Source organism: Vidua chalybeata, chromosome 9 (genome assembly GCF_026979565.1).
Source record: "Vidua chalybeata isolate OUT-0048 chromosome 9, bVidCha1 merged haplotype, whole genome shotgun sequence".
In the NCBI taxonomy this organism is placed as follows: domain Eukaryota; kingdom Metazoa; phylum Chordata; class Aves; order Passeriformes; family Viduidae; genus Vidua; species Vidua chalybeata.
Genome location: NC_071538.1, coordinates 29,290,998 through 29,307,987, shown reverse-complemented (window position 1 = coordinate 29,307,987; position 16,990 = coordinate 29,290,998). Strand labels below are relative to the sequence as shown.

The 16,990-nt window shown below is 42.9% G+C and overlaps 1 protein-coding gene across 1 annotated transcript in view; it reads right to left on the bottom strand.

The window, feature by feature from the left end:
* Positions 1-16,990, bottom strand: part of HMCN1 (hemicentin 1) — a 166,762-nt gene that overhangs the window by 79,443 nt on the left and 70,329 nt on the right. The window contains exons 19-32 of the mRNA XM_053950663.1: positions 16,004-16,148; positions 14,681-14,793; positions 13,395-13,554; positions 12,468-12,642; positions 10,056-10,183; positions 8,518-8,790; positions 7,546-7,641; positions 6,978-7,172; positions 5,863-5,993; positions 5,095-5,242; positions 4,500-4,626; positions 3,365-3,519; positions 1,161-1,439; positions 80-361 (exon numbers count right to left, since the gene is read on the bottom strand). Of these exons, the coding sequence (XP_053806638.1) occupies positions 80-361; positions 1,161-1,439; positions 3,365-3,519; positions 4,500-4,626; positions 5,095-5,242; positions 5,863-5,993; positions 6,978-7,172; positions 7,546-7,641; positions 8,518-8,790; positions 10,056-10,183; positions 12,468-12,642; positions 13,395-13,554; positions 14,681-14,793; positions 16,004-16,148 (2,407 nt within the window). The remainder of the gene's footprint in view (positions 1-79; positions 362-1,160; positions 1,440-3,364; positions 3,520-4,499; positions 4,627-5,094; positions 5,243-5,862; positions 5,994-6,977; positions 7,173-7,545; positions 7,642-8,517; positions 8,791-10,055; positions 10,184-12,467; positions 12,643-13,394; positions 13,555-14,680; positions 14,794-16,003; positions 16,149-16,990) is intronic.

The window sequence follows — 16,990 nt, the reverse complement described above, 5'->3', positions numbered from 1 at the left end:
ACAAAAATTAAAGCATTGGTTTAATGGAACTTTTCTATCTTAGGTTTATGGGAACCTGATAAATCTGCAGCTCACACACCTAAGATTTCAACGTCATACTTGATTTCTTGCTCTCCAGCTATGCTTGTGGCCACACACCAGTACTGGCCCTGGTCAGCTTCAACGGCGTTCAGGATCTCCAGCTGCCTCCCCCCAGCCAGGACACGAAGCTTGTCACTTGCTTTCACAGGAACTCTATCTTTCAACCAGGTCAGGAGAGGGGGAGGGTTGCCAGCAGCCTTACACTCCAAAGTCAGGGAATTTCCAGCAACCACCTGCCTGCTCTGGGCTGTGTCAGCATCACCCTCGATTACTGGAGGAACTGCAGAAAGGAAGAAATATATTGCAAGCCATTAATTCTGTAGCCAGAAAATGTATTAAGACAAAATGGGTTTGTTCCACCCACTCTGGCTCCATCTGCCATCACGTCACGCACAATTTCATGTGAGAATTTGCTGCTGGGGCAAGACAAGGCAGAAAAATCAAATGATGTAGCTCAAAATGGACCTGCTGTATAAAAAGAGGATTTGCAGTACTTTGAGAGGGAAGAACTAGACAAGAAGGACTTAAAGGAGTACAGTAAAGATTCCATCCAGAGTGGTTCTTTCAAGTAATTATTGTTTAGCATGCAGATGTGAGATAGAGAATAGATATACATGGAAGAGAAATAGCTGAGTAGAAAAAAGTGTGGTACCAAGGCCAGTGAAGGGAGGGCAGGGCTAGATGGGTTATTGGGAAGGAATTGCTCCCTATGAGGGTGGGCAGGCCCTGGCAGAGGGTGCCCAGAGAAGCTGTGGCTGCCCCTGGATCCCTGGAAGTGTCCAAGGCCAGGCTGGATGGGGCTTGGAGCAAATCTGGGCTAGTGGAAGGTGTCCCTGCCCATGGCAGGGGTGGCACTGGATGGGCTTTAAGGTCCCTTCCAACCCAAACCATTTTATGATTCCATGAAGTCAAGAGCTGTTGGAGAATCCCATAAAGCAGAGGGTCTAAATCTCCCTTTACACAGCCCTGCCAATAGAGGCCAGAATTTAATCACAGCCACTGCCAGGCAGCAGAGGCTGAAGATCTCTTCCACAGCCATTCTGCAGGAGCAGTAAGGCAGCCCAGGAACTGTCCCTCACCATAGACATCCACGTGGAAGAGCTTCTCCGCAGCCCCCGCAGCGCTGCTCACGCGACACGAGTACTGGGCAGAGTCTGACACCTGCGCCCGCGGGATCTGCAGGAACTGCCCTCTGTCCACATACAGAGCCTGGGGGCTGGAAATCACACGCTGCCCATCCTTGTACCAGGTGATGGTGGGCACAGGGATTCCCTTGGCTTCACATTCCAGATTTATCACGTTGTTGAGGAGCACCGATACCTCTGTGGTAATGTTTCCTCCCTTAATACTGGGGGGCACTAGTTCAAAAGACAAAAGAACAACATTAAAGCTTTAGACTACAAATATGTGCAGATTTAAATAAAACATTAGAATGCTGTAAGAATACAGTATCTTCATCAGCCTTCCAACACTTCCTGCTGTGTTTTGTTTGGTTCTTTACCCAGCAGAGCTCAACTATCACCTGTACAGTCCTTCAAGGCACACACGGTGGAAAGCATGAAGAGAACACAACAAAAAGGCCACCAGGCTCCAACATGTGGCAGGTTAGGACAGCTGGACCTCCATGCCTCCTGCAATGCATTTGGGCAGCCCTCTTCCTTGGCTCTACAGAAAGAGCAATCCCTGGATGCCTTGGGAGGTGCACCCTCCCAGCAAGGATCCTGCTATTGAAAATACCAAACACACCCAAGAGCCTTCACAACGGCGGTGGGAACTGCTCCATGCTCCAAACTTTTGAGGATGAAGTCAGTTACTTTGAGACTAAGTATGAGCTTAATAGTCTTGCTTTATGCTCCTATTTTTGAAGTTTTTTGGCCCATAGTAATTTCCCCTGCTCTCTAGGCAGCAGGACTCGGATTTTTCTAGCAAACAAGCTCTTGTGTAAATCAGCCAATATAAAGAGTCCGTAAATCTCTATAGAAGCAATAAAAACACAGTGCAATTGGCAACGACTAAATTTATGGCTGCTGAAAGGAACAGACACATCTGGCAGACACATTGACTCCTCTGCTGCCAAGCATGCTCAGTACATCCACAGATTCCTCTGACTTCCACAGTGGTCATTGAAAACACCACTGCAGAAATGCAAAGCAAAGCGTCTGTAAACAGATGGATCCCCACCTGAGACAGGTCCTGCAGTTAGCAAACCACAATGAAATATTTACTAATTAACCATTTTTTGTATCAAAAACCCCAGATCCACTGAATATGCTGAAACACACCCAGTTCAAAGGCAACTGCATTTCTCTATCAGAGATGAGGAATGGTTTTAATATGGTGTTTTGGGAAAATATCAAAGCCAAAAGCAAGGCTAAACAGCTAAAACCAAGTAAGAACTAGCAAGCATTGAGGTTCCTCATTTACTCTGTGGGCTTCTGTTTGTCTAGCCAGGACTAATGAGAAATACAAAAGTAAAGAGAAGTTCCATTCTGCTGTCACAAATTCATCTTTCCTGAAGAACCTGAAATAAATCTACTCATCTGCGAGGACTTTATCTGCAGGGAGGTGGGGGAAGCCGTTTTATTCCTCTAATCTCAGAACAGCCACAATCCCCTGCAAGTCCTCCCAGTACTGTTTTTGTTCCTGATAGAAAGGTGTGCAGCCAAATTCCTGTGCCTATGGGTTCTCTGTGCTTCACAAATGTCCCAGATGAGGGAAACAATGTACATTAAGTTCACAGAATCACACACAACATTCAGGAACAAATCCAAACCAAGGGAGGACTTGAGAGCTAACAGACTCAAATCCCTACCCTTCATACTCCAGGCACAAGAGTCCCATGAAGTACAGGGTGTATCCTGGCACCAGGTTAAGAAAAATAAGACCAAATGTGTATTAAAATCAAAATCTTAATAATTTTCTCCTCCCTAAGAGAGATCAAAACAATGAAGACAATGTGATAATAAAAATTCAGTTGAAACTAACAGCAGAATTTGAGAACACCCTTCAAGATTTTTTGCTTTCACTAATTAGAAGAAGAAGCATATAAACAACATTTCAAGGCGTTTTTCCAAGCCTGCGAAGACTACATCCATACTTAACTTCATACATACAAATGCCTAAAAAGGTCGTTTTGTGAACACATAATTATCAAATTAAATTTACACACAAATTTTGTAGCATCAGAGACTTAATTTGCATTTGCCTGAGTATCTCCATTCAAAAAGAAACCTTAAGAGTAAAACAAGAGGATCTTCTGGGATCAGGCATTCCATAAACTTACCGTGGACAATGAGCCTGACCTCCTTCACTTGTTTGCCAGCAGTGTTGGTGGCACTGCACTGGTAGCGACCCTTGTCAACCCTGCGAGCACTCTTGATGTGGAGAACTTGGTCTCTGTCCAGGAGCTCAACATTGGGATCACCCAAAAACAAGGGCCTGAAACAGAGACCATTTTGCTTCACAGAATTCTAGAACCACCCTTTCAGCACTGATTTAAACTGACAGTAAGAAGAAGAGGTCCTTTGGTGACAATAATTGTACCATTCCAGAGTGCCATTTAGCACTAAATTAACAGCATTAATCACAAGAACTACCATGCAGTGACAAGCTATTATCATTAACTCTACTCCTAACTTCTAAAATAAATCAAACCACAAGAAGTACTTTTCTCAGACCTCCAGGATGCCAGCATCAGAGCCAGAGTCGCACACCTGGCCTTAGCTCCTTTTCCTAATTTATTTAGTCATGCCAGGCCTTTGCTGATAAAAAAATGTCAACTACTACACAGGAACAATATCCATAGCAAAGGGTCAGGAATTGTCACTGCAGAGTATCTGTGAGTCCTGATCAATGCCTATACTGAACTACATTGTTTAACACTAAAAACACCCAGCCCAGCTGGGTTTTCAGCTAATACTTCAGAATTCTTCTGGTGTGCTTTCCTGGAAGATGAGATGAGGAATGGAAAACATGCAGGCTATAAATGTTTTCAAACATATGTACATATGTTATATGTATATGTACATATATGTACATATAACCTTTCAAACCTTTAATGTTTATATGCAGAACTGCACAAGGCACTAGCCAGCAAAACATCTGATTCGAGTTCTATCTACCAGTGAAAAAAATCATCTCAATTGAACAACTGCATTTTAACTAATAATGTGTGTAAAATAATCCAGGTAGAGTAACTCACAGAATAAACTCAAAGAAATGGTTCTGCTTATTATCTTGCTTCAACCATCATCTTGCTCCAAAAACCCAAAATCTGCTCTGCAAGTGCCAATAATGGGCGAGTTCAGAAAGGAAAGTGGGATGTTAAGTTTTGACTGAATAATTTACCACCTCACACCACACCAAATGCTAGGGGAGGAAGAAGCTGACACAAACCACAAAAGCCGCAATATACTCACTTGCCATCCTTGAACCAGTGAATGTCAGGAACAGGGAAGCCTTTGGCTCTGCATTCCAGACAGATTTCCTGGTTGAGGATGACTGCCACTTCACCAGGGCTATCGGCACCTATTATGCTCGGTGGAACTTTAAAAAGACAAAACATTAAGGAAGGACTGGCATTTAGCCTGGGAACATATGCCCTGTGACTGAAGGGAATGCAGCAGTGGGTCTTACTATTCCCTTGAAACACCTTTAGTGGTCACTGCAGAGGGAATTCTGCAGATCACAACAGCATGTCCATCATGACAAGCACTTCCACACCTGCACTGGCGAACTGTACCAGGGAACACCCCTATGTCACACTGCACACCCCAAACACAAAACAAAGCACCAAAGCCCAGAAATCAAAAGCAATATTTTGTCTGTGTTGCTACAAGAATGGCAAAGTTTAAGCACTCAGTGCTTCAGCAGCCAATAATTCATGGGCAGTGAGTAGAACAATCTATTTATAATGAGTTGAAATTTATCAGCTTCTTAAATATCAACTGTTTTTCCAGTCACCAACTAAAACCCAAACCAAACAAAAATCAATCCCAAAGCCATGGAACTAACCAAGTATATGGAGGTTAAACAGCTTCTCAGAACTTCCTGCTACGTTCATGGCTTTGCATGAATACTGTCCTGCATCCTCGGTAGTAGCTTTCAGGAGCTTCAGTATCTTCCCATTGTGCAAAATCTGGAGAGCACTGCTTTCCACAACCTTAGAGGAACCCGAGACATTAGCCTTATGTGATCCAAGATACAGCAGCCAAGTATCACAGCTGGATTTTTATAAGAAAATGGTAGTTTTAGTGGAAGGATAATCTGTTTCCCCTTTCAGTTTCAGCACTAATCTCCTGCCCTGCTGCAATGTATTCAATATGGTTTGTAGCTCAGCCTAGGGCAGGGAGTGGGGAAACTCCAACCAGCAGCAATGGGCAGTCCCAGGAGTGCATAAAGGGACCTCTCTTCATCTTCAACTATGACTTATCAGCTACAAGGGGAAACAGAGGACTCAAGAATAATCCTGAGGAATTCAATTCACCTCCAGAAGTTCTTATTTCTCCATCTATAGAATGAAAAAAAATGGCAATACTGGTCCCCTCTGCATGGATTGGTATCTACAATACTGGGGGATTGCCAGGTCAATTTGTAAGGGAATACTGAAAATAAAGTTTACATTTGACTTACAGAATTACTGGATGAGCCATATTTAGCTGCCTTTTTGTGGGGGTGTTCTTAGAGCACTTAGATAAACATAAAGGCATTTACCTGTATTTATTTTGAATGAATTCTCATACCAAGCCCTCAGAAGTCAACAGTTAGATTAATCCAACATACCTGGATATCATCCTTATACCAGGAGATGACTGGAAAGGGGTTACCAGTTACTTCACAGAAGAGACTTACAGGGTGATGAACAACGACAGATGTATTTGTCACCTTATCTTGGTCTCTAATTTCAGGAGGAACTGCAAGAAAGCTCAACATTATGATTTAAGTCTTCCTATTCTAGTGATTTCCCCATTCTTCCTTTCCATCCCAGTCAAGGACCACTACAAATCAAAATTTCTCAAACTCTTCTCATTCCCTTCCCAACATTTCTATTTGTCTTCAGGCTCTGGACATATCTCCCTGCGTCCTTTCTTCTCTTTGCCAAAAACAGTCCTCTCTTGCTCAATAACAGACTCCCAGGGAAATTCGCTCAAACACAAGCACCATCAATGTTTTAAGAAAATAATCTTAAAATTAATCTGAAATTTAATCTTGAAATCTAGTGTTATTTGTTTAGCATATGAAGGAAGCCTATTCCAGAGTCATCCTTCCTCTTCACTGGTCCAGTCATGCTCAAGAACCCCACCTATCATTTGTCCCACTATGAATGCAGACAGAATGGCCTTAAGCTGTGGATTAGAAAGTTCCAACCCCATTGAGGAGCCCTGCTGGTACGAGATGGAATTCCTGCTCTTCTCAAAACAAGGATATAATCCTGCTCAGGCATTAGAACTAAACATCATGGGAAGTGAAAAAGGCTGGAATAAAAGTAGTTTGTAGGGTTTCTATTTCCTAACTAGGATTCTGGAAGAGGAAGAATATCAGCAAATAGAAAATCTCCTAGTCTGTGTTCACTCTGATAACTCTTCTTTCATTTGAAATGCAGATCTAGCCCTCAATCTGTAGCTTCTACAGTAGAAAGCTTCATTTGTTATTCACATTAAAATTGTCAAGTAAAACTGGAGTTTCTATCAATAAGATCCTTGAGCAAAACAAGGATGGTTTGTCCATAAAGTCACAGAGAACAGAACAAACAGGGGGAAAGAAAAACTATAGAGAGTGTCAGAAAAATAGGAAGTACTCAGATTTTATAATTTAACAGCACAAGGGCAGATTTAGGCCATGCAATTTGGAAGAAGAAAACAGAAGATACTTTCCCAAGGGCTGTATGTATTATTTACCATGGACTTTCAGGCTGTATCTCCTCTGTGTGCTCCCAGCCTCGTTGGCTGCCACGCAGACATAGTCCCCACTGTCTGAGGGTGTGAGGGCAGCTATGACCAGCAGGGTCCCATCCTCCAGCACCGAGAGCCCCGGCTCAGCCCCGGTCAGCTCCCGCCCGTTCCGCAGCCATTTGATGGCAGGCTTGGGAATACCTGCAAGGAAAAGGGGAAACGGCCACAAATGCTTCACTCAGCTCAGAACAAGATTGATTCAAACAACTCCTGCTGCTTGCTGGAAGGACAACACACAGGGAGGCCAGGAGCTTCCAAGAGGAAGCCCCAGCTGTTACGGGATGATTTTAACATTAAAAATCTTCATCCTAAACTCTGTAAAATCCTTGTTGGCTAGCAATGACTTTCCACAGGACTTCCACACACAGAGGTTATTTAAATCACTATTAGTTTGAATTTTTTCATATAAAGCATATATGGAAAATACTGTGTGGATTGGACATTTTTACAGCAGTGCTGTAATCTGCAATGGTCAGCAGATCCTTGGTGATCCTTTTGTCACCCAGACACTCACCTTTTGCAGGGCATGGGAACGCAATCTGCTGGTTGGCCACTCTTTCTTGGAAAGGGCTGTTGAATGGAGGGTCCAGGTTCTCAATAGTGGGAGGCTCTGAGAGAAAATTAGACCCAAAAAACTGCTTGATCTCTGCTCCAAATATAAAAATACAATTTGACAATACATAACACTCAGTCTCTCTCATTCACACAAGGTCACATTCCAATAACCCTCTTTACATTAACTGGAATGGGTACTGCACAAGTGGTTTCCATTTCAGTGGGAATATTTAGGAAGTAAGCAGTACAAACAGGCTTTCAAAGTTGACAGAAAATAGCTCTCTTTAAATCTTGCTAAATTTATTTTGAAGGCAATGTTTCTGCATAATCGGAAAAATATTATTTTAATTGCTTTTTCTCCACACATATATTAGTGCTACTGCCATCTCTGTTCACAATGTCTCATTTTAAACTCCTGTGCAGACTAAGACTATATGAAGCATAGTCTTTATAATTAAATAAAGTTACTGAGAGTTCTTTGTTGTCTGTAGGAAGCATTTTTCAGCATCTCTAATCCAAAGGGACCAGAATGTTGCCTTTAGACTTTTGCAAAGAAGAAACAATTCCTGCTTAGCTTAAGTCAGTCATGCTCCACTGACATCTGTCAGCCCTCAGGTGAGGACCTGCACTACGTATTTAAATTGGCACATTGACCACTTTTACCATTTCAACATCATTTCTTAATTTAAATTGAGAGAGAGAGTGTGTGCGCACTTCTTTTTTTTTATTCCTGCAACCCCTCCAAAGACTAGTTGCTCATTCTAACTCTCCTCAATTACCATCAGAACATAACATCTAAACCAGATGTGGCTTTTGCATCACGTAACAGTGGGAGAGAGAAAGCCCTGCCCTGCAAGGCCCCAGCCCCACACCACTGGCAGGAGTCCCCGCCAGCCCGGGCCAGGGCAGGAGCGTGGCCCCAGACAAGTACCTTGCACTTGTACCGTGACCTCTGCCGTGTCACTGCCGGCACTGTTGGTGGCCACACAGGTGTAGATGCCAGCATCAGAGAGCTGGGCACTGCTGATGCCCAGAGCTCCATCTGGGCTCTGCAGGAACCTCCCCCCGTCTGCAGGCACAGCACTTGTGCCTCGGAACCAAGAGACCGATGGGGCAGGGACGCCCTGGGCACTGCAGGGAAGCTCCACTCGCTGCCCAGCCTGCACTTTCAGAACTCGAGGCCCACGCTGGATCCTTGGAGGAACTGAGGAAGACAATTTCAGTCCACAGAAACGTTAGAGAAACAAGGCACAGGATCATTCTTCAGGCTGGGAGAGCTGAGGGTGTTAAGCCTGGTGAAAAGAAGGTTTCAGGGAGACCATACAGCACCTTTCAGTGCCTAAGAGGACTCCAGGAGAGCTGGAGAGGGACTTGGGACAAGGGGGAATCTATTTTAAATTAAGAGAGGGGAGATTCAGACCAGGTATAAGAAAGAAATTTTTTATGGTGAGGGTGGTGAGGCCCTGGCACAAGGTGCCCAGAGAAGCTGTGGCTGCCCCTGGATCCCTGGAAGGGTCCAAGGCCAGGTTGGACAGGGCTTGGAGCACCCTGGGCTAGTGTGAGGTGTCCCTGCCCGTGGCAGGGGTGGCACTGGATGACATTTAAAAGTCTCTTTCAACTCAAACAATTTTATGATCCTTTGAAATTATTTTCCATTTTTATCATTTTAGAAAATGTTCCTTATTTACTGAAATCAAATGCCCTCAGGTGACTACAAGAGCAGCCCTACATGTTCTCTGCACAGAATAGGATGGGAGATACCCTAGTGCTGAATTTATTTGAACAAGCCACACCGCACAGCTCCCATGAGCACTGCCATATTCCAAGCACACTGGAAGAGCTGTGGGTACTCCTTCTTCATAACACAAAACAAGTTAAAAACATTTATGATAGAGTTAATCACATTTTCCTTTTGGAATTTTAATTTCCTTTCCTTAATCCCTGATCCTTGTACATTTCCAAACACAAGTTCAAACAAGGGAGACAAAATATGACTGGAATTGATTTTGCTGGTCCTACAGAATAATATAAATCCACCATAATTATTTTGCCACAATATTTTTTTCCTAAGGATCGTTGGCAATAAAAAGGCTTTAAAAAATGCCTGAAACAATAACAAGTGACATTTTTCCAGACTTGACATTGAGTGAGTGTTTAAGAGACAGTGGTTGGGCCCCAGTGTGGGGAGAGCAGGAGAGAGACAAAGGAGTGATATGAGATAAAGGTGAGGGACACAGGTCCTGACTGGAGCCACTGGACACCTTATACACATATCTATGTATTTGTGGGTGTTTATACAATATTTACTTTCCACAAAATCAGTAACTCACATATGAAGATAATACAACCTCAAAGAACAACAGCTGAGAGGATTTAATGTCAATTAGGAAAAAACTCTGGAAACCTCTTAAAGATGCTCAGTTCCATGTGGAAACTTGCAGATGATGAACCCCTGGAGTTCCAACTCACCATGTACACTGAGCTTCACTGACTGAGTCACGTTCCCAGCAATGTTTGTGGCAACACAGACGTACATTCCACTGTCTGAGACTTGGGTCTCGCTGATCTTCATTGACCCTGAGGGGAGGAAAGTGTGTCTGGAAAAAGAAGAAGCAGATAAACTGTATAAATATGTATGGAAAGGTGAATGACCTTTCCTTGCACACTGCTAATGTTTGCTATGAGCTAAACCAACACCACTCTGACCATATTACACAACTATGACTTAGGTTTACTCATTTATTTCCTAACTGTTTATGGACCCCTATATTCAGAATACACAGTATCTAATATTGTAAGAATACACAATAGCAAATATCTAAAATTTAAGATCCAAATTACAGCATTTGGTTCTAGCTATTTATAGGACTTATTAAAATGTGATAGAAGTAGAGAAATTGAGCTCTTCACCCTCTTGTTAAAATTTTTTGCTCAGCTCAGGTCAGCAGGGTCAGAAAGTTAAAACTTTTATTACTGCTTCATCCTGGCAAAAAAAGTAATGTTACATTGATTCAAGATGGAAGACAGGATTTTGATTCAAAACTGCCAATTCTGGTGTTTATAGGAATTGCCATTAGTCCCCAGTAAATAATTAACCACACAGCATTAAGTTCTCCCACTGTTCTGGTCACAGATCTGTAACACTAGAAACTACTTTGGCCAGCTAAGCCAAAATCATCTGTAGGAGTCAAAGATAATAGAGACAGGGAAAATAAGTGAGGAGGAAAGAAAAATTGACAGCTAAGGATCAACAAGAAGAAATTTAAGTCTGGCACTCAAGGTAACATCCAGAATTGGTGGTAATTGGTGGGATCATGTGTCTTCCTTTCTGTGGCACTAATTAGGACAACGTTATCATAAGGACATAAATGGCGAATTTGGGGATTGCAATGGCTGGAGAGATGAATGAAAGGAAAGTGAAATGTATTTTCTCCAGCGTAAAACCTGTCTGATACTACAATTCCTCCTCCGCTGCCTCTAGCTTTCCGAACTTTTTGGCACTTTTTTTATAAGCCCAAAAGATAAATTTCTGAGGCAACTTCTCCTCCTTGATTTTGTCCAGTAATTACATTTGCTTTCTGATAAAAGTTCCTTCATAGCTGATTTCTCTCTCCCTTTGTTTACTGTTCACATTTTTAACAAGGTCTTTGGGTGGTCTCAAACAGTTCTGTTTGGACTGATCTGTAACTTTTGCTGACATCTGTAAACAATTTTATGGAATGGGCTGAGCTGGACTTCTGTTCCTCTGGACAACTTGGATTTCACCACAACAGCCATGAGCAAGTACCCTAATTTATCAGTGTCTCCTGAGGTAAAACGAGGACAAGTAAGAGACAAAGAATGCAGATTTGTTAGCGCATGCAACATGCTCACAGGACACAGCAGAAAATCCCTCATGGATTACTGACAACAAGCCAAATCCCTGCACACGAGCCTCCTTCAGCAGACATGATGGCAAAAGATCTGCTGAGGCTGTCACAGGCTCTCTGGAATGCCTCCAAGGTGCAGGTTTGGCCACAAGGGAAAGAAAACCTTCAGTACAACTCCTTAGCTCAGACACTGGCTGATTCCATCCATGGGATCAGTGGGAGACAGCAGCAAGCACAGTGCCAGCCTTGCCATTCCCTGTTTTATGGACACAGCTGGTGCCTGGCCCTTCTGAGGGACCCTGAGGAGCAGAAAGCAGCACCACAGCTGGTGACACCACCTGGCACTCCAACGGGGAGCATCCAGGGAATAGTTACAGGCTCATCTCCCCTCTTGCTCTGTGCCACATTAAATGATAAGGGAGAGAGCTCCAACACTGTCCAACACAGTCCCCAGCTTTTCATTCTCTAAGACTGTCAAGCTCAACATTTCACAAGTATTTAATTCTGCTTTCACATGTTCAAAAGTCTCTGGTGAGTTTTTGGATCCAAAACACAGCACACAGTGTGCCCTTGTCAGCACACCCATATGTTTATCATCATCACCTGTATCCTATTGGCAGCCCAGGCTTCATGTAAATCACAGACAGTGCTCCCCTGAGCATAAATGTGAAGTACATAAGAAAAGAAACAGTTTTTAAACAATTCTAATTAGGCACAGATGACGTAGGTCTCTGGGCACCACCACAGTACAAATACCCAGGGATCTCTTTCCTCCTCACCTCCTGAGACTGGATATAAGCACATGCTGGAATGGGAGCAGTGCAACCATGCACAGGCTTAGCAGGCTTGGGAAAGAGTTTCAAGACCCAGTACAACAGGTCAGGTAGGACAAAGGAACACAGTAACACCTTCTGAGCAATCCTGTGGCAGTCAGAAATCACACACCCTTCCAAAATCCTGACAGTTTAAAGGCAATTTCAGTTTTATTTAGTTTTTCATCAAACATTGTTACCTTGGAGAGAATGGAGATATGAGCTGCATTTCTTTGGCCCAGGTAATTATGGGGGGTGGCAAGCTCCTCACTTCACATGGAAGTGTGACATCTTCCCCTGCAATTACTGAGACCTCTATGGGTTTATCATGTGCATTTCCTTGCTGGTCCCCAGGCCTGGACACTCTAGGTTTCACTATAACATGGAACAGATTAAGAAGCTGCAATGAATATACATATTTGTACAAATGTAACACCATAAAACACCTCTTTTTTAATCAGGTATAAAACATCACAATCCTGTTTTAATGACCTGTCTGCAATAGAGGTAAATCACCGCCGTGCTGATGTACAGTGCCTGTAGCTCAGACACAGGCTGATGCCCACATGGAACACCACAAATACCAGAAAGCCTGGACTATCCATTCAAAAAGATGGACACAACAAATGGCTGTAATTCCTGTGTGTGCTGAGCTCTGTATTGCATAGGTAGTTAGCAACCACTCCCTGAACTGTTACACAACAGCCCCAGTAACTCCAAGCCATAAAAGCCTTGCAAAGCACACCTACACCTGAACCAAATTTTAATAACATTGGACTGATGATGACAGGAAGGCTTGGAACTGGTGGGATTAAGGGATCTTTATTCCTCTCTCAGCAGGAAATCCTACTCCCATACAGATGTTTCCTATGCACTTCCATAGAGCTGAAATTATGCTCAGCCCAAGGTCCATGACCTCGAGGTAAGAGGGATAAGGAGGCTTTAAGGGAAATATAATGGCTGAGGGACAGGCCTTTTGGGATCAGTCATGTATAAAACTGCCTGGTTTGGGGATCCCAAAGCACTAACTAGAGAAGAGTTCCCATCCATGTGCTCTGGGTGTGTCCATCTCCCAATGCACTGGATGGGTGACAGGGATATTGCAGCTGAGCTGAGGTGACACCCACCATAGACAGTCAGCTGCACCTTCCTGGTGGCATAGCCAGCAGCATTGGTGGCAGTGCACACGTATTCCCCACTCTCTTCTCCCCCTGGGGACACCACATACAGGCTTCCATCCGACCCTGCTGAGAACCTCACGTTGCTGGGAAGGATTACCTCTCCTTTCTGTGGAAAGAAAAATAATTAAAGTCCACAGTGCCTGGATTTTCCAAAATAAAGCAAATTACAATTATTTAACTCAATAAAAGCTGCTTTTATTTTTTAAAGGCTGAGATGGACAAAATCTTTATATTAGGTAAGAAACTTGGCCCTAAAATTCCATTTACACAAACTAATTAACTACAATTAACTTTTCACAGTCCTTGAGTATCACTTTCTAAGCACAAGGATTCTTATGCAGAAACCTTGCTACATTTTACAGACTCAAAGTCTTAAAAGAAAATTTAAAAAAATAATAGTCAAGAATAATAATCAAGATTTCAACTGAGTTCATTTTGACATTGATTTCTGATGTCAAAATGAATCTTGTATACATTACACAAACTTGTTCTTAGTCAGCTGCCTCCTCCTTGTCTGTAGTTGAATAAGTGATAAAATAAAGAAAAATAAATCCTCCCATATTCTCTTCCCTACCAAACTAACAGTTAACCAAGTTCTATTCCTTCTTTGAAACACAGCTGTTCCCAAGGTCCCTATCAGTTACATCTGCACAACTTCTGAGACCCAAAAGTGCCTTCACACCACATCATGTGAGCTGTAACATACCCCAAATAACTGGTACTACCAAAACTTATCCTGTTCAAGGAGGAAAGAAACCCTAAAACTGGCTTTAAGACAAATTCCCTCAAAGGCTGAGGTCTTCCTCAGTGCACATCTTGTCAAGGCCATGACTGAAAAGTCATGGGTTAACCCCACAATGCCATTATTACATACACTTTCCTCAGAGAAAAAAGTCAGAGCTCCACAAGAAAAATGAACTCTCAGTCTGTGGCAGGCTGCCTAAACTCAAATTATCAACTCATAACAGGAACAGGAACAATTTCTAAAGTGTAAAACCCATAAAGATACAGCGATAACCTAAGCCCTGCCAAAGAATAGAACATTGAGCTGTGGCAGGACCACGGCCAAAAGTTCTGCTCTAAGAAACAAAAGCAGCTCTGAACAAACAGAGATTTCCAGGTTCCTCATAAATGCAGTTTTGGGCCATGTTCTTTGAATATAGTTTTTATGACAACTAAATTATGTGTTCAGGCCATTTTTCAGCCTGAACAGCTCAAATGTGAGGGGTTACCTTGGACCAGACAATGGATGGCTTGGGAACTCCACTTGCTTTGCAGGGCAGTGTCACTGGGATTCCTTCGATGGTGCTGAATATCTGCTGTCCGTGCTGAATGACAGGCACGACTACAAACAAATGCAAATATTAAAGACATGCAGTGCAAATTTCAACATGGGGCAACTATTATGATAAAATCCTTATATTCAATTACTACTTCTGACAGGCAAGCAGGGTTTGGGACCTTTTGGCCTCTTCTCCAAGCCTAACATAGACAAGGAGCCACTTTCCAGCCTTTCAGGACAGAATAAACCCCCGTTCACTCCAGAGCCTGCCAGCCACAGGCTCATCGCTGCATTATGTACACCCACTTTTAAACTAACTGCAGGTATTTCACTGACTGAAATTATTTCAGAAAGGCTTTGCCACATTATCCTCTGATAACATTTTAGGCTTTGCTTCTCGAAATCAGTAACAGGAAGACAACAAAAAACTGAATTCCCTCACTCAGTTGAGCTGCCTTTGAATTAACAGAAAAACAAGGTAAGATTTAAGGGTACAAAAACCAAACCTAGATACTTCTAAACACACAAGAAGATATTCCTTTTTGTTCTCAAGCTCTGAAACATACAAAAAATTAGTGCTGACATGGAAGATCTTATGAGTACTTGCCTGCACTAAAAATTTATAGTAATTTTTAATATAAAAGGAGGTCTCAGCATCTTCAGTGCAGCTTAAAATAAATCTCCCATGATTAATTTAACATGTGAGAACATCGAACATGTGAGAAACATGAAGTGATTGTGGCCTCACTGAGTTAACACAAATATGCTTAGCTGAAATACAGATGGATTACCAAAATGCTAACACTTTGTCTTGCTGTCAGTGCAGTTTTTAGCATGTTTTATTTAAAAAGAAAAAATAAGGGGGAGGAGAATGGGGATGACACCAAAAACAACAAACAAATTATGACTTCTACCAAACTCATAATTCATTTTCTTTCATTCTAATTCTCCTATGAGCTGTGCTTCCTTACCCCAGTTCTGAAACATTCAGACAGCACTTCTCATGGTTTTCCAGCAAACTCCCACTTGCACCTGTTTGTTAATTAAACCAGATGAAGATTGCACAGCCCAGCCTTTGAATGAGGATCTTTTCTGAACACAAAATAGTTTTATTTGATTTTACTTGAAAAACAGCCTTGATCACTCAGCTCCTGCGCAGTGGACCCGACCTCCCCCGTGTTACTTTACAAAGCAGCATCACGAGAGAAGAGGAAACGAGGGAAGCTGTAGGTGCAGCGAAGCAGTGAAAGCTGCTGTGGTGCCTGTTGCTCACCAAAGACGTGGACAGTGGTGGTGCTGTTGCTGGTGCCTGCCACGCTGCTGGCCATGCAGGTGTAATCCCCCCCGTCCTGCAGCCGAACCCGCTCCAGGTGCAGGCTCCCGTCGCTGCGCACGCTCACGTAGGGATTGGGAACCAGCTGCCAAAGGAGAGACGGAACCTTTCACTGGGAAAATACTCCCTGACAAGGTGCACTTGGGGATGCAGTGTGGCTCTGCTTGGCTATGTCACATTGTTAAAAATTATGTGTTCCTGCAGAATTTTACTAGAGCTTTTCCTACTTTCTGTCTTTCGTACAAAGCTGATTTTACTTAAGAGTTTCAGTAGCACCTCGTATTTGCTGCTGGAGTGAGAGTAAGAACTGCAAGAGACACTCTGCTCTGCCACAGCATATCCTGTGCTGCCACTCCTGCTTTTAATGAAGCAAACCCAAATTTAGCTCAATTACTTCACTGTATTTTTATTGGTTATTCCAGTAAATGATAAGTGCAATGATTTGTTCTTCTTCCACAAGCAGACTATTTTCCTTTACAGTTATCAAAACCTTCTAACTTCCATATCCATCTAATAGATTGGCTTTGAAGCAAACCATTGTGAAAGAGAATTGTAACTTTCACCAAGGAGTAACCCTTGAAGAGTTATATATCCTACAGCAACATCAAACACCCTGAGCTTGGCAGCACAGCCCTCTCTCATAAAGAGTTGTTAGAAAGCAAATCTGTTCCAGTCACACTCAGAAGCAGCTGAATTCTTCTCTAAATATAACTTACTCTAACACTTTCCTTGGAGCACAGCATTTCCCAGCAGTTTACAATGACAGGAAACCAGCACTACTAGAGAGAGGAATTAGCAACTCAACAAGGAGGATCCTGCCAGTATTTCTCACAGAGCTTTACAGCCTGTGCTCCTTGCACAGCCTAAGGAAAAGCCAGTGAATTCCCAGAGCCACCTAAACTGAGCAGGGAACCTGAACAGGGGTCA